The following is a 21594-nucleotide window of genomic DNA, read 5'->3' on the forward strand; positions in this document are numbered from 1 at the left end:
CTTGTCGTCGCTGGTTCTGATCGCTGGTGAAGCTGCCTGTTTGGCAGCTCACCAGCGATCCTGACAAGTTCATATCGTTGTTGGAATTGCTGGTGAGTTGCTATGTGTGACTGGGCCCTAAGCCTTCTGACTTGCATTTCTGGTTCTTGACTCTTTTCAGTCCTCCTTCAGCATTGGCAGGATTAGCTTACTGCATGTGATTACCTCTTATTTTTAGGGTTTACTATTTGCGTTCAGGTTTGTACAGCCCAAGAGTGTAACCTCGGAGGGCACTGCTGGATGGGATCATAGTAAATGTCATTGGCATTCACTTATGTTCATAAGTCACCAAGCGGTCATGTGTTCAGGTCCTCAGGTCCTTTCGGCACAAGGGTAAACTTACAATCTTTGTCAGGGTTTGCTTTAATGAGGTTGTCTTACTATAGACATTTATGGCCTATCCATAGAATGTTCCATGAATGTCTAATAGATGCAGGTTCCTCATCTAAGAACACTTATCTCCAGAACAGGTGTCACGCAATCCCTGATTTTGACTGGTAAGCGACCTTACTGACCGAATGGGTCACTCACTGAGATTCTTTGCCTGTACTCTACAACTCATTGCAATTTTTTTGACTTAGAACTACTTTTACACTGATAGAAAAGCTAAACACGCTTTTTGACTTATTCATTGTAAATTAAGTAACTTTTTTTTCTTTGTTTTCCCTCTTCTCCACCAAGTCTGAGTGTAAAGATACAGTATGGAACATGCAAAAGCTAATCATGGTTTGTCCGCAAAAGAAGGTTCAAACTGGACAGGCGTCCAACAAAAAAATGCTTATGCTAGACTGGTCCAGCAGCACCACAGTGGACGCTTTACATTCTACTTGAACTATATAGCGCAGAAGCTGCAGCTGGAAGAAGCCAGCCATGGGCACTGTGACAAAGACTCTACCGTAGAAGGCCTTCAAAGAGGTTTTGGTAGAAATGACGTGTATTCTAATACATTGTTCTCCGCTGAGAGAAGTAGTGTCCTAAGGTTTGGAGGAGACGCCAGTAGGAAAAGTGAATCAGAGATGCATCGTCTTGGCACACATGGCAATGAAGATGCAGATTTTTACCAAAAGGAGAAGGTGCCTACTCAAAGTAAACCTAGTTTACTCAGCGCAAAGCTTCAGTCTTCCAAAGGCAATTGTGACTTTGAGAGAAAGGAATCCCAGACTGAGATGCCGACGCCAAAGTCTCAGACTTGTTTCATTGAAGGTATGGCTTCAGTGCAATCCCCCCAACCCCTCACTTGTGATCCGATCTGACCACCTGTAGGGTCTTCCTTGTTGTGGCTGAGATGAGTTATGTAATATGAATATGTAGCTGCAGCTTGGTTTCTGTGAATCAAATCTTTTCTATGGCTTGAAATATAATAGAAAAACTATACCTTGGTCAACTATTTCTAAACCTTGTGCTTTTAGATCTGTGGCTTTTTAACCTCCTAATAGTTGTAAGATCAAGTTGAGAGCGGTTTTCTGTAAACTGAAATCTGTCCTGTCACCGCTGTTTACTACAATCAAATATCCTTTGTCCTCTAGATACATGTTTTTAACCCTTTTCAGACATATCACATATGTTGGGTTTATGTTGGGTTTATGTTGGGTTTATGTTGGGTTTATGTTGGGTTTATGTTGGGTTTATGTTGGGTTTATGTTGGGTTTATGTTGGGTTTATGTTGGGTTTATGTTGGGTTTATGTTGGGTTGTCATTCGTGCAGGCTCAGTAGTGGAGCCCCCATCTTTCCCCCCTGTTGGCGGTCTTATTCTGACTTTATCTGCCTCTAACAGCCGTTGGTGGAGCTGAGCTCTGATCCCTTTTGTTAACCCATTAAATGCCACGGAATTTACAGTGTAAGACCTGCACTTGGTTGTCCACGCCCACCACCCACCATATTGTGTGGTGTCGGTGTTGTTGTCAGCCAGATGCTTGCTGAGAAGACCCCAGTGCCTGTCATGACAATGCTGTATGGAAAATCAGCCTTTGGCTGGGCTTCAGAGGAAACTATGCTCTATACTGCAGGTTCAAGCTCTTTAATGAGAATGCAAAGTGCAGGAATCTAAGTAAGTTTTAAAATTGACAAATATAAAAGTTCTACGTTTTTTTTTTTCTCCCATTAAAAATAAATGTGGTATCACGGTGTACATGAAAGTCTGACCTGTCAAAATATAAAACAAATTAACCTGATGAGGTAAACACCATAAAGAGAAAAAAACCAAAATGTTGGTACTGCAGTTTTGTGACTGCAACAAGATGGCAGGAAAATGCAATAAGAAGCGATTAAAATGTCGACTCTATCCCAAAATGGTATCGGTGAAAGTGTTAACTCTCCACTCAAAATAGTCATACAGCTCCATCGACCGAAAAATTAACCCCTTTTGGGCAATGGGCATTATGATCCATTCATGTGCCTTGGGCATATTTGAACAGGGATGGATCATTACATCATTGCGGTCGCCCGCGCGCTCGGGGGGGTGCGCGGGTGATTGCCACCAGGTGTCAGCTGGTTCTGACAGCTGACACCCGGCACTAGGTGTGGTCGCAGACCTCTCCCAGCACTTTAACGCCTAAAACACTGTGATCGAAGACTATCGCAGCATTCCTGAAGCTGGCAGAGGGCTGACAGACCCTCTGCCTTCGGATCAGAGACCCCGTGGCATGACGCGAGGTCCTGATCGTTGTCGTTGCCATGGTGTCCCATACTGGGACAAAGTAAACAGATTATAAAACAACAAAAGTACACATTTGGTATCGCCGCATCTGCAACGACCCGTACTATGAAACTGTCCCACTCGTTAACCCCTTTAGTGAACACCATAAAAAAACAAATTAAAAACCTGACAAAAAGCAATGCTTTATCATACTTCTGAAAAAAAAGTGGAATAACATGTGATCAAAAAGACTGATATACCAGTAAATAAACATGGTACCACTGAAAACGTTATCGTGTCCTGCAAAAAACAAGCCGCCATACAGATACAGCTCCATCACTGTAAAAATAGTCACAGCTCTCATAATAAATTGGTGCAATAATATTTTTTTATATAATTGTTTTGATTGTAAAAAAGCGCCAAAACATAATAGATATAAAGATATAAATTAAGTATCGCTGTAATCGTACTGACCCGAAAAATAAAGCTGCCTTATCAATTTTACCACACATGGAATGGTATAAACCCCCCCCCCCCCCACCCCACTTAAAGAAAATAAATTCATTAATTTCTGGCTTTTGGTCATATTGCCTCCCTAAAATCGGAAAAGAAAGCAATCAAAAAGTCATGTGCCCAAAAATGGTACCAATAAAAACGTCAGCTCATCCCACAAAAAACAAGACCTCTCATGACTCAGTGGGCCAAAATATGGAAAAATAATAGCTCTCAAAATGTGGTGACGCAAAAATTCTTTTTGCAATAAAAAGCGTCTTTCACACGTCGTGATATTTCTGGTACCGGGAGATGTCAGTGTGCCACATCAGCACCACATGGACAGGTGCCAGGGAAGAAGCGTTAGTGAGCGCTGTTCCCTGGCGGCAGGTGCTGAGCAAGGCTCTTGTCATTCTCCTCTGCTCTGCCAGCGATTGGCGTGAGCAGGGGAGAATGATGAGCTATATTTAAGTGATAAGATACAGCAGGTGTCTGATGGGACTACTACTCCCATCAGCCTAACCCTGCTGGTAATAACAGTGACAGCAGGAGCGGCTGATGGGGGCATTCATTGCCTGCGCTATAAATAAACAAATGGGGAAAAAATGGTGTGGGTTCCCCTGTATTTTCCTGTCTATAATATAACGCTGTAAGCGTCACTCTGTCCGAAGCCTTTATAGACTGCGCAAGCGCAACGCCGGACAGCGCTATGGGCATGCGCGTACTTCGGTCCCAGCCTCCAGCATAACGTGGTGAACAGCGCTGGAGCACAGGAAAGAAGGGTGAGTATAAATGTTTTTTTTTTTTTTTTTTGGTGTGTGTAGTTTTAATAGGAGTGAGGGGACCATGCATACCAGGATTGGGGGATGAGGGGACCATACATACCAGGATTGGGGGATGAGGGGACCATGCATACCAGGATTGAGGGATGAAGGGGACCATGCGTACCAGGATTGGGGGGTGAGGGGGCCATGCGTACCAGGATTGGGGGGGTGAGGGGGCCATGCGTACCAGGATTGGGGGGTGAGGGGGCCATGCGTACCAGGATTGGAGGGTGAGGGGGCCATGCGTACCAGGATTGGAGGGTGAGGGGACCATGCGTACCAGGATTGGAGACCATATACCAATAAAAATGCTCGCCACCCGGGCGTAGAACTGGTTCATAGCTGGTTTTCCATAACCAGCCAGGCAAAACTCACAGCAGGGGGCTGCAACCCTCAGCTGTCAGCTTCAGCAAAGTTGGGTTTCAAGAATAGAGGGGTCCCCACGCTGTTCTTTATTTAAACCCTTTGAGACTAAGCCTGTTTTCGCCTTAATGACCAGGCCTATTTTTAAACTGTCCCTTTATAACTCTGGAACGCTTCAACGGATCCCGGTGACTCTAAGGCTACTTTCACACTTGCGTTAGGAGGCGCAGCGCACGGCCGCTGTGCAGCTCCGCCCTCTCCGGTCAGCTCCTCCTATGGGGACATGACTCTGCATGCGATCTGCGTACCCTATCTTTCGCATTGTGTACGCTGGCCGTTCGCTGGTATGCTTTTGCCGGTGCATGTGCTCTTTTGACGGTGTGCCGACGTGCGCCAAACTGTGTTGCATTTTGGTGCGCTCGGCGCACCGTCAAGTGAGCGCATGCGCCGGCAAGAGCATACCAGCGCATTGCCTGCGTACCGAATGCTAACGATGGGGTACGCAGGTCACATGCAGCGTCATGCACCCATTGGAGGAGCTGACCGGAGGGGGCGCGGCAGGGGGCGGAGCTGCACGGCGGCCGTGCGTAGCGCCTCCTAACGCAAGTGTGAAAGTAGCCTAAGACTGTTTTGTCGTGACATATTGCACTTTATGATATTGGTAAAATCTCTTCGCTATGACTTTAACGTTACAATTTTCAAACTCTTAAATCAGTCATATTGCACAAAATAGTTAATAAAATTTCCCACATGTTTACTTTACATCAGCACAGTTTTGGAAACATAATTTTTTTTTTTCGGTTAGGAAGTTATAAGGGTTAAAAGTTGACCAGCGATTTGGCATTTTTATAACCATTTGCAAAACCATTTTTTTTAGGGACTGCCTCACTTTTGAGGTGACTTTGAGGGGCCTATATGACAGAAAATACCCAATATTACTCCATTCTAAAAACTGCCCCCCTTAAGGTGCTCAAAACCACATTCAAGATGTTTATTAACCCTTCAGGTGCTTCACGGAATTTTTTGGAATGTGGAAGGAAAAAATAAACATTTACTTAAACAAATTTTCCTTTAGAACCTAATTTTTTTTTTTTTTTTTTTGTAATACTTTCGCAAGGGTAACAGGAGAAAATCGACCATGCGTTTTGTTGTGCAATTTCCCCTTAGTACGCCGATGCTCCATATGTGGGGGAAATCTATTGTTTGGGCATATGACAGGGCTCGGAAGGGAAGGAGCGCCATTTCACTTTGAATGTGAAATTTGCTGACATAACTAGCAGTCGCCATGTCGTGTTTGGATAGCCCCTGATGTGCCTAAACAGTGAGAACCCCCACAAGTGACACCGTTTTGGAAACTACACCCCTTTTGGACCTAATGTGTATTGAGCACCTTGAACCCCCAGGTGCTTTACAGAAGTTTATAACATTAAGCTGTAAAAATAAAAAATCATTTTTCCCACAAAAATCTTTTAGCTACAAATTTTGTATTTGCTCAAGGGCAAAAGGAGAAAATGGACCTCAAAGTTTTTCGTGTATTTTCTCCGGAGTTCAGATACCCCATATGTGGTCAAAAACTACTTTTCAGGTGCAGTGCAAAGCTCAGTATGAAAAATTAATTCAGAGCAATAGTCAAAATATACATCTGACTATGTAAGAAATGGCTATCTTCAATCAACTAACGAGACTGATAAACTCCCAGAAATATATGAAAAATAAAAAAAAATTGGAGTCATAAAATCTGTCAAATGTATATGCAAAGAGTAGTTTATTCAAACATAGACATAAAATACGAATATCAAGAGTCTCTACAATACAGATACAAAAAGTATTATTTAGGTAGAGTTAAATGCAAAGGGCACAGGACAACAATAGTCTGGAAAACACCACTAAATTATAAAGTATATGACTGGTAGGATCAAGTTCTTAAGGAGACTGTTTAAAAGGTAAACAGTATAGTGAATAATTCAAGACTGATCCATACCCATATCGGTCACCGTGGTGTCACCAGACTGCCAGCCCCAGTGCAAAGCTCAGAAGGGAAGTAGCACCATATTACAGTGCAGATTTTGTTTGAGGTGCCATGTTATATTGGCAGAGCCCATGAGGTGCCAGAACAGCAGAATCCCCCCATAAGTGACCCCAATTTACCAATTAAACCTCGCAATGAATACATTTACATCACAAGCGCAGTGAAGAAAAAATAATTTACATTTTTACCACCAAGATTGTGTGTTAGTCCCAAGTTTTACATTTTCACACTGGGAAATGGGTAAAAATGGCACCAGAATTTATCCCACAATTTCTGCTGAATGTAGAAATACCCCATATGTTGCTGTACAGCACTGCTTTGCCATACGGAAACACTTGGGAGGGACAGAGTGCTATTTGCCTCCTGGAATGCAGATTCTCCTAGACTAGTTTGTGGATTCCATATAAAGAACCCCTAAGGCTAGAAAAGCAGAATCCCCCCCCCCCCCTCAAGTGACCCTATTTTGGAAATTATAACCCTTTAGGAATTTATTTACAGATGTAGTGATGATTTTGACTCCATGGTGTCTTCCAGAAACAGGCAGCAGTGGATGTTGCTGAGTGAAAATTGCAAACTGCTGTAGTAGTGACCAGTATGTTGCAGTCACCAGTACGTTATGCCCAGCCAGTACTTCTGGAGACACGCACCTGTAAATTAGGCGGGCTCTCTTCACTACAGAAGTGGCAAACATGTAGGTGCTATATGTGGTTTAGGCCCCCTGGGGCTCAGAAGGGAGAGGGGTATTTGGATTTGGGAGTGGAGAATTTGTTGAATTTCTTATGGTGGGTGAGGAGACATTTTGCTTTTCCAGAGCCTTTGTGCTACTAGTAACGTGGAAGCCCCCTATATTTCCATTAACAGATGACAGATCTGAGTGGGGGCTTTTTTGTAGATTGAGTGGAAGCTTTTATTGGGAACATTTTAAATAATGTTTGGTATCTGTTATCCAGCGCTCCATACTGAGCACTTACTTTGCGGTTTTCATCTAAATCTGAGTAATGAGGTTCAGATGAAACCCCTGATGGGTCCACTCACTATAGTGAGGCAGCAGAGTTACTCTGGACTCCGTCTGGCCTCTGTTCTGTGGTTTTCTTTTCAGAAGTGTAAAAAAACTGTGGCCAACAGCACTTTTATGCAATCCTAAAAAGACCGACACCCCCAGATCACAGGTGCTGTGGTATCCACAGTGCCTCCATCTGCCTCAGTATAGGGAATTTCTCTAGTCACCTTCCACGACAGCCACCTTGGAGGTTGTCTCCCCGCCCTAATGGGGGACAGGAACACAAAGAGGTTAAATAACCCTCCCCTTCCTGCTACCTCAGTGTTTTTCCTGTCCCCTATCGGGGCATGAAGAGGTCACAAGGGGCTGCCGTGGCCAGCGAGCGGAGCCTATATACTTAATAATATAATAATACATTTTATTTTTATAGCGCCGACATATTCCGCAGCACTTTACATTTCTGAGGGGATTTGTACAGACAATAGACATTACAGCATAACAATAATCACATACAGTAGATTATAACAAATACCAAGAGGAAAGAGGGCCCTGCTCGCAAGCTTACAGCCTGAGGAAAGAGGTAGACACGAAAGGTGGGTGGTAACAATTGCCCTGATTGTATGGACCAGCCATAATGTTAAGTGTGTAACAGTACAGACACAGAGGGCTAATGGATGCATAAAGCATGTGGGAACATGATGCGGGAAATCTGGTTATGGTAAAACTTTTGGCTGTGCCACACAGGGATAGATTAGGTTAATGTGTTGAGGCGATAGGCCAGTCTGAATAAATGCGTTTTCAGGGCACGCTTAAAGTTTTGGGGATTGGGGACTAATCGTATTGACCTGGGAAGTACATTCCAAAGAATTGGCGCGGCGCGTGTAAAGTCTTCGAGACGGGAGTGGGAGGTTCTGACTATTGAGGATGCTAACCTCAGGTCATCAGCAGAACGGAGGGCGCGGGTAGGGTGGTATACTGAAACAAGGGAGGAGATGTAGGGTGGTGCTGAGCCATGGAGGGCTTTGTGGGTGAGGGTAATAAGTTTATACTGAATTCTGGAGTGGATGGGTAGCCAGTGTAATGACTGGCACAAGGTAGAGGCATCGGTGTAACGATTGGTGAGGAATATGATCCTGGCTGCAGCATTCAAGACAGATTGGAGAGGGGAGAGTTTGGTAAGAGGGAGACCGATTAGAAGAGAGTTACAATAGTCCAGACGAGAATGAGTAAGAGAAACAGTAAGAGTTTTTGCAGAGTCAAAATTAAGAAAAGGTCGAATTCTAGAAATGTTTTTGAGGTGCAGATGACAAGAGCGAGCCACTGATCGAATGTGGGGGGCAAAGGAAAGCTCGGAATCAAGTATGACCCCAAGACAGTGGGCCTGTTGCTGGGGAGTAATAGTGGAACCACACACAGAAATAGCAATGTCGGGTATAGGTACATTAGTAGAGGGAGGAAACACCAGGAGTTCAGTTTTTGACAGGTTCAGTTTCAGATATAGTGAGGACATGATGTTAGACACAGCGTTTAGATAATCGCCGGTGTTTTCTAGAAAGGCTGGCGTGATGTCAGGAGAAGAAGCGTATAATTGGGTGTCATCAGCATAGAGATGGTACTGGAAACCAAATCTACTGATTGTTTGACCAATAGGGGCAGTGTACAAGGAGAAGAGGAGGGGGCCTAGAACCGATCCTTGGGGGGACCCCAACAGTAAGGGGAAGGTCAGAGGAGGAGGAACCGGCAAAAGATACAGTAAAGGAGACATAGGAGGAGAACCAGGAGAGAACGGTGTCCTTGAGGCCAATGGAACGGAGCATAGTGAGGAGGAGCTGATGATCCACAGTGTCGAATGCTGCAGAGAGATCCAAGAGAATTGGCATGGAGTAATGACCATTTGATTTAGCTGTTAGCAGATCATTAGAGACTTTGGTGAGGGCAGTTTCAGTGGAGTGTAAAGAGCGGAAACCGGATTGGAGGGGGTCGAGAACAGAGTTTTCTGAGAGATAGCAGATAAGACTGGAGTGGACCAGACGTTCCAGGAGTTTAGAGATGAAGGGAAGATTAGAGACAGGTCTATAGTTAGCGGCACAGTTTTGATCGAGGGATGGTTTAAGTAGTGGATGTATGATGGCATGCTTAAATGAGGAGGGAAAAGTTAGTTAGGTGAGGGGTGACAGCAAGGGACTGGGACTGGAGGAGATGTGACGAAAATGGGTCACTGGTGCAAGTAGTTGGGCGAGAAGATGCAAGGAGCCTGCTTACTTCTTCTTCTGTGACTGGTTCAAAATCAGAGAGTGAGCTAGATGCAGTGGGGGAGGGAGGACAGTGCATGGTATGAGGTGATTGGGAGATAATTTCCTGTCGAATCTGGTCATTTTTTTCTTTGAAGTAATTGGCCAGATCGTCAGCTCGGAGCTCTGTGGTTGGGGCCTGTACTCTTGGATTGAGTAGAGAATGAAAAGTGTCAAAGAGACGTTTCGGGTTATTGGACAGTGAGGTGATGAGGGTGTTGAAATAGATTTGTTTTGAGAGGTGAAGGGCAGTGTTGTATGTTCTAAGCATAAACTTATAATGGATGAAATCTTCGTGTAGATTGGATTTTCTCCACAGTCGTTCGGCGCACCTGGAGCACCGCTGCAGGAAACGTGTTTGCACCGTGTGCCAGGGCTGTCGCCGTCTGCGTTGTGGTGTTCTATTCATAGGGGGTGCAAATTCATCCAGGGCACTTTGAAGTGTTTCATTGTAATGCTTCAATGCAGAATCAGGACATGAGAGGGAGGAGATAGGGGCCAATGAAGACTGCAAGTTCTGCATAAGTTTCTGGGTGTTAATGGCCTGTATGTTTCTATAAGTCTGGACAGTGGGGGTGACCTGAGCAGCCTGGCAGTTCTTGATAGAGAATGAAAGAAGATTGTGGTCAGAGAGCGGGAGAGGGGAGTTTGCAAAATCATCCACTGCACAAAGCCGAGAGAAGACCAAGTCGAGGGAGTTTCCGTCTTCATGCGTTGGAGAATTTGTAAGCTGCGAAAGGCCAAATGAGGAGGTTAGAGATAAAAGGTGAGTAGCAGATGGGGAGAGGGGAAGAGCAATGGGGATGTTGAAATCTCCCATGATGAGGGTAGGGATGTCACAGGAGAGAAAATGTGGAAGCCAAGTGGCAAAATGATCCAGGAACTGATGGGAGGGGCCGGGAGGACGATACACCACCGCCACTCGCATGGAGAAGGGGGTGTAGAGTCTGACGGCATGGACCTCAAAAGAAGGGAAGACTAGTGAGGGTACTTGAGGGATAACCTGAAAGGTACATTTTGGTGATAGCAGATCAACGCCTCCACCTGCTCTACTGTCTGATCTTGGGGTATGAGAGAAGTGTAGCCCCCCGTATGTAAGAGCAGCAGCAGCGGTAGTGTCTGACTGCTGGATCCAGGTTTCAGTAAGAGCCAGGAGGTTAAGAGAATTAGAAAGGAAAAAGTCATGGATGAAGGAGTTTGTTACACACTGAGCGCGAATTCCAAAGTGCACAATTAAGAGAGACAGATGGCATGCAGGGAATATTAATAAGATTAGAGGGGTTTCTAAGTGTAGCAGACGGGGGGTTTGACTTTCTATAACATGGAGGACCAGGGTTGGGAGCAATGTCTCCTGCGACTAGGAGAAGGAGGATAGAAAGAGTGAGCAGATGGTTAAGTGATTTGTGAGAGCGTCTCTGATGTTGAATGGTGGGACTGACTGGATCTGTGCAATTTAACAATGTGAAACGAGCGTGAGTGCTATACATAGGAGAGGAAAGGAGCGAGGAGCCGATATGGATGGAGTGTAGAGAGTTCATGCCAGGGCAGTGGATGTGTGTGAATGCAGCAGCCAGGATAAAAACTACACAAATGCATATGGTATATATTTGTTGTACTCCTAATGTACAGGGAGTAGATGTATATATATGTCTTACCTGTCTCCTGCCCTGTCTAACTGCCATGTTATAACTGCCAGTAGTACTTTGATACATGTACTTCGATTACATGTGCATAAATGCCACCCCTGCATAAATGCTCCCCTTAGCTAGGTCTGAATAATAATACTTTTTTTTAATAATAATACTTTTTATTTATATAGCGCCAACATATTCCGCAGCACTTTACAATTAAGCGGGGACATGTACAGACAATAAATTCAATACAAGTTAAGACAATTCAAACAATGACATTAGGAGTGAGGTCCCTGCTCGCAAGCTTACAATCTACAAGGAAATGGGGGGACACAGTAGGTGAGAAATGCTTGTTAATTCAGGTCTGGCAATTATAATAGGGATTTTCATATAAAGCTGCATGATCCGGTCATCAGCCCGTGTGTTTAAGTGCAATAGACAAGTATCAAGTGCAGTTATGTGCATGAAGGGTGTGGAGACAGATGAATAGTAGGGTGCAGATTCAGAATAATATTTGGAAGGAGGGAACAGGGCAAAGTTAGCTTGCTGAGTAGTTGATGTGATAGGCTTCTTTGAAGAGATGGGTTTTCAAAGCGCGCTTGAATAGGTCAGGGCTAGGTATCAGTCTGATCGTCTGGGGAAGTGCATTCCAGAGAGCTGGAGCAGCACGAGAGAAGTCTTGGAGACGGAGGTGCGAGGTTCGGATTACGGGGGATGTTAGTCTTAGGTCATTTGTAGAACGGAGGGCACGTGTAGGGCGATAGACAGAGATGAGAGAGGAGATATAAGGCGGTGCAGAACAGTGGAGAGCTTTATGGGTGAGAGAGATGAGTTTATACTGGACCCTGTAGCGAATAGGTAGCCAGTGTAATGACTGGCATAAGATGGAGGCATCGGTGAAGCGGCTGGACAGAAATATGACCCTGGCTGCCGCATTCAAGATGGATTGGAGAGGAGAAAGTTTGGTAAGAGGGAGACCGATCAGAAGAGAGTTGCAGTAGTCCAGACGAGAATGAATAAGAGCGACAGTAAGAGTCTTAGCAGTTTCAAAGGTGAGAAAAGGTCGGATTCTGGAGATGTTTTTAAGATGCAGGTGACAAGAGCGACTGAGTGATCGGATGTAGGGAGTAAAGGAAAGTTCAGTGTCGAATATGACCCCAAGACAGCGGGCATGCTGCTTGGGAGTTATGGTTGAACCCTCCAGGGTTATTTCGATGTTAGGTAGAGTGAGGTTAGTAGAGGGGAGAAACACAAGAAGTTCAGTTTTAGAGAGATTTAGTTTCAGATAGAGGGAGGACATGATGCTAGAGACAGCAGACAGACAATCCTTGGTATTTTGAATTAGGGTAGGGGTGATGTCAGGGGAAGAAGTGTATAATTGGGTGTCATCAGCATAGAGATGATACTGGAACCCAAATCTGCTGATTGTTTGTCCAATAGGGGCAGTGTATAAAGAGAAGAGGAGAGGGCCTAGGACTGAGCCCTGCGGGACCCCGATAGTAAGGGGACGAGAAGAGGAAGAGGAGCCGGAAAAAGATACAGTGAAGGAGCGGTCAGAGAGGTAGGAGGAGAACCAGGAGAGGGCTGTGTCCTTGAGGCCTATAGAGCGGAGCATAGTGAGGAGGAGCTGGTGATCCACAGTGTCAAATGCGGCAGAGAGATCCAGGAGAATCATCAGGGAGCAATGACCTTTCGATTTAGCTGTTATTAAATCATTAGAGACTTTAGTGAGGGCAGTTTCAGTAGAGTGTAAAGAGCGGAAACCAGATTGTAAGGGGTCGAGAAGAGAGTTATCTGAGAGATAGCGGATTAGACGGGAGTGGACCAGGCGTTCCAGGAGTTTAGAGATGAAGGGAAGGTTAGAGACAGGTCTGTAGTTAGCAGTGCAGTTCTGGTCCAGGGATGGCTTTTTAAGTAAAGGGGTTATGATGGCATGTTTAAATGAGGAGGGAAATATACCTGAAGAAAGAGAGAGGTTAAATATTTTAGTCAGGTGAGTGGTGACCACTGGTGAGAGAGACTGCAGGAGCTGTGAAGGAATAGGGTCACTGTTGCAGGTTGTAGGCCGAGCAGAAGTGAGGAGCTTGGAAACTTCTTCTTCTGAAACAGGCTCAAAGATGTCTAGTGAGCTTGAGGTGCGGCAGAGAAGGGGATCCAGGCACTGAGGAGATAGGGCTGAGATATCCTGATGGATGTGGTTGATTTTTTCTAGGAAATAAGTGGCTAGATCCTCACCGCTGAGGTTGGTGATGGGGGCCTGTACTTTAGGTTTCAGGAGGGAGTTTAAGGTTTCAAAAAGTCGTCTTGGGTTGTTGGATAGTGAGGTGATGAGGGTGGTGAAGTAGGATTGTTTGGCCAGATGAAGGGCAGAGTTATAGGTTTTGAGCATGAACTTATAGTGGATGAAGTCTTCTGCTAAGAGAGATTTTCTCCACTGCCGCTCTGCACACCTCGAGCAGCGCTGAAGAAAGCGTGTTTGCGTTGTGTGCCAGGGCTGCCGTTGTCTGTGTCGGGTCTTTCTGCGTATAGAAGGTGCTGCTTCATCTAGGGCATTCTTCAGTGTATTATTGAAGTGTGACAATGCTATGTCTGGACAGGAGAGGGTGGAGATGGGGGCTAAAGATGTGTGGAGATTGTCCCTAAGCTGTTGGGTATTAATGGTACGTGTATTCCGATAAGTGTGGTAAGTGGGGGTGTCCCGGGTGAGGAGACAATTCTTGACAGAAGGAAAGAAGGTTGTGGTCCGAGAGCGGGAGAGGTGAATTAGTAAAGTCGTGCAGCGAGCCGGGGCGGGAGAAAACCAGGTCCAAAGTATTCCCGTCCTCATGTGTAGGAGAATAAGTAAACTGTGAGAGGCCGAATGAAGAAGTTAGAGAAAGAAGATGAGAGGCAGACTGGGAGAGCGGATCATTGATGGGGATGTTAAAGTCTCCCATGATGAGGGTGGGGATGTCACAGGACAGAAAGTGAGTAAGCCAGGTGGTGAAGTGGTCTAGAAACTGTAATATAATATATAACTATAATATACTTACCGAAGCTGGGCAGCCGAGGTCGGGGGGTTCGCCTCTCCTCCTCCACAGGCTGCTCCCGTCTCCACCGCCGTGTGACTCAGGACTTTTGCCGCCCCTCCCGCGCCCTCCGGGGTAAAGCGGGGCGGTATGGTGCCTGCGGGGTCCTGCATAGCTCCCCGGCATCCTCCCTCCTCCCAAACGCTGCAGGATGACGCCGGCGCGCGCGCGCCAGAGGGGGCGGGCAGTGAACCGGAAGTTGCGATGACGCGCACTTCCGGTTTGCGGCCTCCGGCATCCTGTGAGAGGGGAAACGCGCGCCGGCACTCGGGGGACTCGGGAAAGGCCTCCAATGGCGGTGGGGGTCGACCAGAGTCCTCCCCAGGGACAAAGAAGGAGGGAGGAGCACCACAGAAGAACGCCAAGCAACACCCTTAAAAAGGTGCAGCAGCTCCAGGTAAGCGCAGTGTGTCTGTGGTGTGTGCAGACATGGATGGTGAGAAGCCCTCGACTGCAGCATTTGCGGAGCCCAGAGTTCCCCCTCCTACAGTGAGTAGCAGGGCTGGTTCCGTCTCTGTCAAACTACGGTGGCATGGATCTGAGCAAGCCTCTCTTCTAATTGCAGGAAGACAAGGCCTCGGTCCCTAAAAATCCCCGCAAGTGTGGTATTTGTGGTGCCAGGTTTCCTTCTGACTACAGGAAGAAGTTATGCCAACCCTGTACGCAAAATATCCTGCGTACCGAGCAACCCTCCCTGTTTGACAGCATAAAGGCTCTCATCAGACAAGAGGTGCAGACTTCCATAGCAGCCCAGACCCCCGCGGCCCAGGGCCCTGCCCCAAAAAAGAGGAAGAGAGCGCCCGTGGAAGCTGACTCGGACTCGGGAGAAGTCCGTTCCTCCGGATCGGAGGATATCTGGGAAAATGAGGGCTCCACGTCCGCATCCACTCATGATGCAAAAAAATACTATTTCTCCTCAGAGGATATGGAGGAGTTAGTATCCATGGTGAGAAATACCATGGGATTAGAGGACGAGGAGGTTAAACTCTCAGTCCAGGATGAGATGTTTGGAGGGTTGAAACCCAGAGGTAGAAAGGGTTTCCCGGTTCATGAGATCATACATTTAGTAGCTCAGGAGTGGTCCTCCCCAGAGAGAGCACTCACTGTGCCCTCCGAGCTTAAAAACCGGTTTCCTGTTGTGAGTTCATTCTCCCCTCCGTCACTGAGACCTGGTGAACTCCCTATTCTAGTGAAGGAAGGTAGTGAGCCTGATTATCAGGCACCTGGGACTAATGAAGACGATTGGCTGAGTGGAGTCACTGACTGGATTTAAGGCAGCCTACGCCCTTTCTGCCCTGCGGGTGATTTTCTCTGTGGACTCTTGGACTCCAGTCTGATTCCTGTTCTCCTAAAGCTAAGTTTCTGTTTTGCCTTTTTGCATTTAAGATTTGTTTTTGTTTTTCTTGCTTTTTGGATTCTGCCACTCCCTGCTGGAGTGTGCAGTGTTCCGTTAGCTCTGTCTTCTGAAAGTACCTGAGTGCTGATTTAGTTTTTGAAGCTTAGTTGCTTCAGGGCCATTTTTATATCAGCTTGTTGGCTTTTGTCTCTGATAGGATTTTGGCAGATTGCAGACAGCAGCCTTCCTATCCGTTCCTATCTAGGTAGTTTTTGGGCCCCGTCTTTGCTCAGCCTGTCTTTCTGTCTAAGTGTTTTCATCTTGCTTCACTGTCATATGTGGGGGGCTGCCTATTGCTTTGGGGTCTGCTCTGGGGCAGTTAGATTTTCCCCTTTCCTTCTTTAGGCCTATGTATCTCTCCGGCTATGATCGAGGGGTCTAGGTCATCGTAGGAACCCCCCACGGCTACTGCTAGTTGTGTTGATAGGTTCAGGGGTCTGCAATCTGATAGTTGCCAACTTCTCTGGTTTTCTGGACTTGGTTAGCATTCCTGTTTTTGCCTCCTACGGTGACTCAATCATAACAGTTTCCCCTAGAGGGTGATAATTCTATTTGGGAGATCCCTAAAATAGACACCCAAGTGTCTAGGGTCACTAAAAAGACGTCCTTGCCCTTCGAGGATGCTTCCCAATTAAAGGATCCAATGGATCGGAAAATAGAGAGCCATCTTAAAAAATCCTGGGAGGCCTCCACGAACTTGCTCAAGGCAAATATTGTGTCCACCTGCGTAGCCAGATCTTTTTTTTCTGGCTACGCACGTTGGAAGAGCACTTATCAGGGGGTACGCCAAGAGAGGAAATCCTAGACTCCCTATCAATCCTCCAGAAGGCAACAGGATATTTGGCAGATGCCTCAGGAGAGACGGTACGGGTGGCAGCAAGGTCCCTTGTCCTTTCAAACTCGGCCAGGAGAGCCTTGTGGCTGAAATCATGGGGGGGTGATATCACCTCCAAGACGAAGCTGCGTGCTATCCCCTTCCAGGGACACCAGGTGTTTGGTCCGGTCCTAGAGGACATCCTAGAGAAGGCCTCAGACAAGAATAAATCGCTGCCAGAACAAAAATCCACCAAAAGGCGGTTTTTTCGTCCCTCAAGAGAGCAGACCTCCCAGAGGGCATTCAGAGGAAAGGGCAAGACGGGTCGATGGAGCTACCCGAAAGGGGGAAAGGGGAGAAACATCCTTGTGCCCCAACAGCAGCAGCCCCCGGAGAAACAGTGACTCCCGGGTCGGGGGTCGGCTCAGTTTCTCGCCCAATGGCAGGCCACGACTTCAAATCAGTTGGTCCTGCACGCGGTACAATTTGGGCTAAAGCTGGAGTTCGAGCACCCCCCCCACACACACACGCCCTGAGAATTACTCCAACACAATCCCCAAGTCTTCAAAAAATATTATGGCGTCAGATAGAAGAGCTCCTACGGGAAGTAGTGGTCTCATATGTTCCTCCACAAGAGGAGGGCAGGGGGCATTATTCTCGCTTGTTCCTGATAAAAAAAAAAAAAAAAAAAAAAACCTTCAGGAAAATATAGGCTTATAATAAATCTAAAGCCCCTGAACCACTTCAAGTACCGAAGGTTCAAGATGGAATCGGTGAAGTCAGCGATTCCGCTGATTGGACGAAACTGGCAAATGGCCACAATAGATCTGAGGGACGCGTATTACCACGTCCCCATCCACCCAGACCACCGAAAGTTCCTGAGGTTCATGATCTCCCACGAACAGAGAATCCGCCACCTCCAGTTCAACGCCCTGCCGTTTGGGATATCCTCAGCACCAAGGGTATTCACGAAAATAATGAGGGAAACAGTCATCTCTATCCGGCTTCAAGGGATATGCATTGTGCCGTATCTAGACGATCTGCTGATCGTCGCACCCTCGGTAATTCGGCTGAACCAAGACGTATCAAGGACCCTACAGATACTAGAAGGCCTGGGGTGGATACCGAATCTCCAAAAGTCGGCCCTCTATCCTTCTCCAAGGAGGAAATTCCTGGGGATCCTCTTGGATTCGGAAGAAAGAACCTCCTTTCTTCCCGAAGATCGACAAAGAGACCTTCGGCAGAAAGTAATCTGGTTCAGAGACCAGAGAGCGCCAACACTGAGGGACGCCATGTCCATCCTGGGTTCTCTGACTGCGTGCATTCAGGCGGTATCTTGGGCACAAGCTCATACGCGAGTCCTTCAATCATATGTCCTAATGAATACAAAGAAGTATCCAAACAACCTATCAAAGAGGATTCTGCTTCCAAGACATGTAAAAACGAGCCTTTGGTGGTGGCTGAGTTACCGAAACCTGAGACTAGGAATAAGCTGGGATCAACTTCCTCTAAAGGTACTATGCACCGATGCCAGCCTAAGGGGCTGGGGGGCCGTGATCGAAGACTCATACTTTCAGGGGCAGTGGCCTCAGAACATAAGATCCGGATCGTCAAACCTAAGGGAATTGACAGCAGTAGAAGAGTCGCTGAAAGCCGCATCAGCCCTGGTCAAGAACCATCATGTTCGGGTATACTCCGACAACGTTACCACGGTAGCGTATCTCAGACACCAAGGGGGCACAAGGTACGCCAGTCTAAAAAATGTAGCAACAAGGATCTTCCTCTGGGCAGAGAAGAACCTATTATCCATCTCCGCAGTACATCTGAAGGGGTCGGAAAACATCCAGGCAGACTTCCTGAGCAGGAGAGACGTCCATCCAGGGGAATGGTGTCTGAACCAGGAGGTCTTCCAAAACCTTGTCTCAAGATGGGGAAACCCAGAAGTCGACCTGTTCGCGAATGCGCAGAATGCAAAGGCGGCGACCTTTTTTTCCCCTCAGTCCTACGTACGCAGCTCGGGGGACGGATGCGTTTGCCCATCCATGGATCTTCAGACTGGCCTACGCCTTTCCCCCCATCCCAATGCTGGCAAGAACATTACAAAAGATCAGAGCAGACGGAGTCACAACGATCTTGGTGGCTCCCATGTGGCCAGGACGAAGCTGGTACAGCGCTCTGTTGGACATCGCCCAAGAAGGCCCTTTGCTTCTACCCCAAAACACCGACCTCCTGTTTCAGGGTCCCTTGCTACACCCGAACACGGACAAGCTGCGTCTGGCAGCTTGGTTATTGAGGCCAATATTCTAAAAGCTAAAGGGTTATCGGATGAGGTGATTCGGACCCTCCAAAAAAGTAGAAAGCAGGTGACAAATGCAATCTACGGCAAGATATGGAAGAAATTTTTCTCCTGGTGCCTACCGGGCCCCCCTGACCCCTTCCATCCAATTATTGCCCAAATACTAGATTTCCTGCAGAAAGGCTTAGAGTTAGGGCTTACGCCAAGTACGTTAAAAGTGCAGGTATCTGCCCTTAGCTCTTTCTTTGACCAAGACCTACCTAGACACCGCTGGATTAAGCGGTTCATGGTAGTGGCAGGCAGAATTCGCCCTTCACTTCCTAATCGGGTTCCCCCCTGGGATCTTAATTTAGTACTCAATAGCCTAACACAGGCCCCGTTCGAGCCCCTGTCAGAAATCTCATTGAAAATTCTTACACTCAAAACGGTGTTTCTGGTGGCAATCACATCGGCCAGACGGGTGGGGGAGTTACAGGCCCTATCAGTGCAGGAACCTTACCTCCTACTCAATTCAGACAGTATAGTGCTACGTCTAGACCCCTCCTTTTTGCCCAAGGTGGTGTCAGATTTTCATAGAAGCCAGGATATTGTGTTGCCCTCATTTTGCCCAAATCCTTCCAATCTGAAAGAGGGAAGGTTTCATACCCTGGACGTTCGCAGGGTGGTTCTCCGCTACCTCGAAGCAACCAAGGAGTGGAGAATTGACCAGAACCTGTTCCTTCAGTATTCTGGAAGAAACAAAGGGAAGAAAGCTGCAAAGAACACGATAGCGGGTTGGATCAAACAGTCCATCTCCCTGGCATATTCTTCAAGATATCTTTCTCCTCCGGAGTCGTTAAAAGCCCACTCGATCAGTCGCTACGTCCTGGGCAGCAAGAGGAAATACGTCTTCAGAGCAGATATGCAGGGCTGCCACCTGGTCCTCTGTGCACACCTTTACCAGGCATTATAGACTGGATTTCGATAGGGATCTGACGTTCGGCAGACGTGTCTTGCAAGCCGTTGTCCCTCCCTAATAAATTAACGTTGGCATGACTCCTAGGTGGCTGTCGTGGAAGGTGACTAGAGAAAATAGAATTAGACTTACCGGTCATTCGGTTTCTAGGAATCTTCCACGACAGCACTTATTTCCCTCCCTATATGATGTATTTACCTGATGATTCCTGCTCTACTGGCGGTAACTATTCATGCTCGTATGTCAGAAAAAACACTGAGGTAGCAGGAAGGGGAGGCTTATTTAACCTCTTTCTGTTCCTGTCCCCCATTAGGGCGGGGAGACAACCTCCAAGGTGGCTGTCGTGGAAGGTTCCTAGAAACCGACTTACCGGTAAGTCTAATTCTATTTTTCCTCCGGGGATTGTCTGAATCACATATTACAGAGATTTACATGGATACCCCCATGTAAGCGCTCAGCGTAGAACACAGGATAAATTTGTGCCGAGCCTTACGGCGTTCTTTGGGAGGCAGAATGAAAAAATCAACAGCAGGTGAAGAATTGGCTTTATTTTTTTTATGCTGTTCCTATGACACTGCACAGCAGAGTATCAGATCAGCGATCTGACAGACAGGGAAGGCTGCATGCCGGCGCCTGCTCTTAGCGGGCGCTCACAAGCCACCTTCCCTGCAAGACACTGAAGGACACCGTGGCCATCTTGGTGGTGGGGGTCTCCATGGAGTCCACCAGAACAACACGATCGTGTTCTGGTGGGAGTGCACAGGGAGCCCCCCTGCTTCCGCGATGCTTCTCTATGCTGCTGTCACTACTGTCAGTGGCATCAGAGGGGTAAAATGCCCACGATCGGTGCTAGCACTGATTGTGGGCATTGCTGCGGGGTGTCAGCTGTCACATACAGCTGACACCTGCACGTGATCGCCGCTGCCTTAGCGTTATGCTGTGGCAATCGCGACACCGTACTAGCACTGTTCTGGGCATAAATGACTCTCCCGTGGAGCAGTGCTAGTGCGGCGCATGTTAAGGGGTAAATCAAGTAAAAAAAAACAAAAAAAAAAAAAAAACACGGTGTGGGGTCCCCCCATTTTTTCAAATCTATCCTTGCTAAAGCTCACAGCTTGGGGCTGGTTTTTCTCAGGCTGGCAAGGGGCCATGGATGTTGAAACCCCCCCCCCCCTTCGTCTAAAAATAGCAGCCCACAGCTGCCCAGACGAGGTGAGCGCTCAAGGTGTCACCTTTTGCGCTCATTGCTAGCGGGGATCTCACTGCAGCTCTGCCTGGCTGGGAACAGAGCCTCAATGACCGGAGGTAACCTCTGACATCACCGCCAGTCACTGATGCTTCGCTCGCAGCATCTCCATTCACCAGTGGTTCTCAGCCTGGAAGGTTGCATCTTGGCACTGTCCAGGTTGAAATCTAATTGTACCCCAGACATGGATTACGGCTTGGGATAGAACGACTGACAGGTGAGGGATATTTTTTTTTTTTTTTTTTTTTTTTTTTTAATTTGTTTATTACAGGACAACGAGGGCTTTGGTGGAATTGGGCGTTAGGTGAGTGGTGAGTGACTCCGGCAATATGGCTGCCGCTGGGGGCGGTGCATGCACACATGGTGATCTCGTGACTAAGATCTCGAGAGATGAGATTTCAGCGCATGAGATCTTAGTCCCGAGATCACCATCAGCGCATGCGACGCCCCAGGTGGCGGCCATATTGCCAGAGTCCATCACAAAGAGAGAAGTGAAAGTGCCCCAGGGTTCTGG

General features: G+C 47.2%; 1 protein-coding gene across 2 annotated transcripts in view; it reads left to right on the forward strand.

Moving 5' to 3' along the window:
• Positions 1-21594, forward strand: part of DIS3L2 (DIS3 like 3'-5' exoribonuclease 2) — a 663234-nt gene that overhangs the window by 6341 nt on the left and 635299 nt on the right. The window contains exon 2 of one of the 2 annotated variants that reach the window (XM_073589329.1): positions 721-1242. The exons of the other annotated variant lie outside the window; for it this stretch is intronic. Within the exon in view, the coding sequence (XP_073445430.1) occupies positions 741-1242 (502 nt within the window). The 5' untranslated portion in view covers positions 721-740. The remainder of the gene's footprint in view (positions 1-720; positions 1243-21594) is intronic. 2 annotated transcript variants of the gene reach the window in all.

The sequence above is a fragment of the Dendrobates tinctorius genome, unplaced genomic scaffold, assembly GCF_039654945.1.
Source record: "Dendrobates tinctorius isolate UK_male_01 unplaced genomic scaffold, ASM3965494v1 ptg000107l, whole genome shotgun sequence".
NCBI classification, from domain to species: domain Eukaryota; kingdom Metazoa; phylum Chordata; class Amphibia; order Anura; family Dendrobatidae; genus Dendrobates; species Dendrobates tinctorius.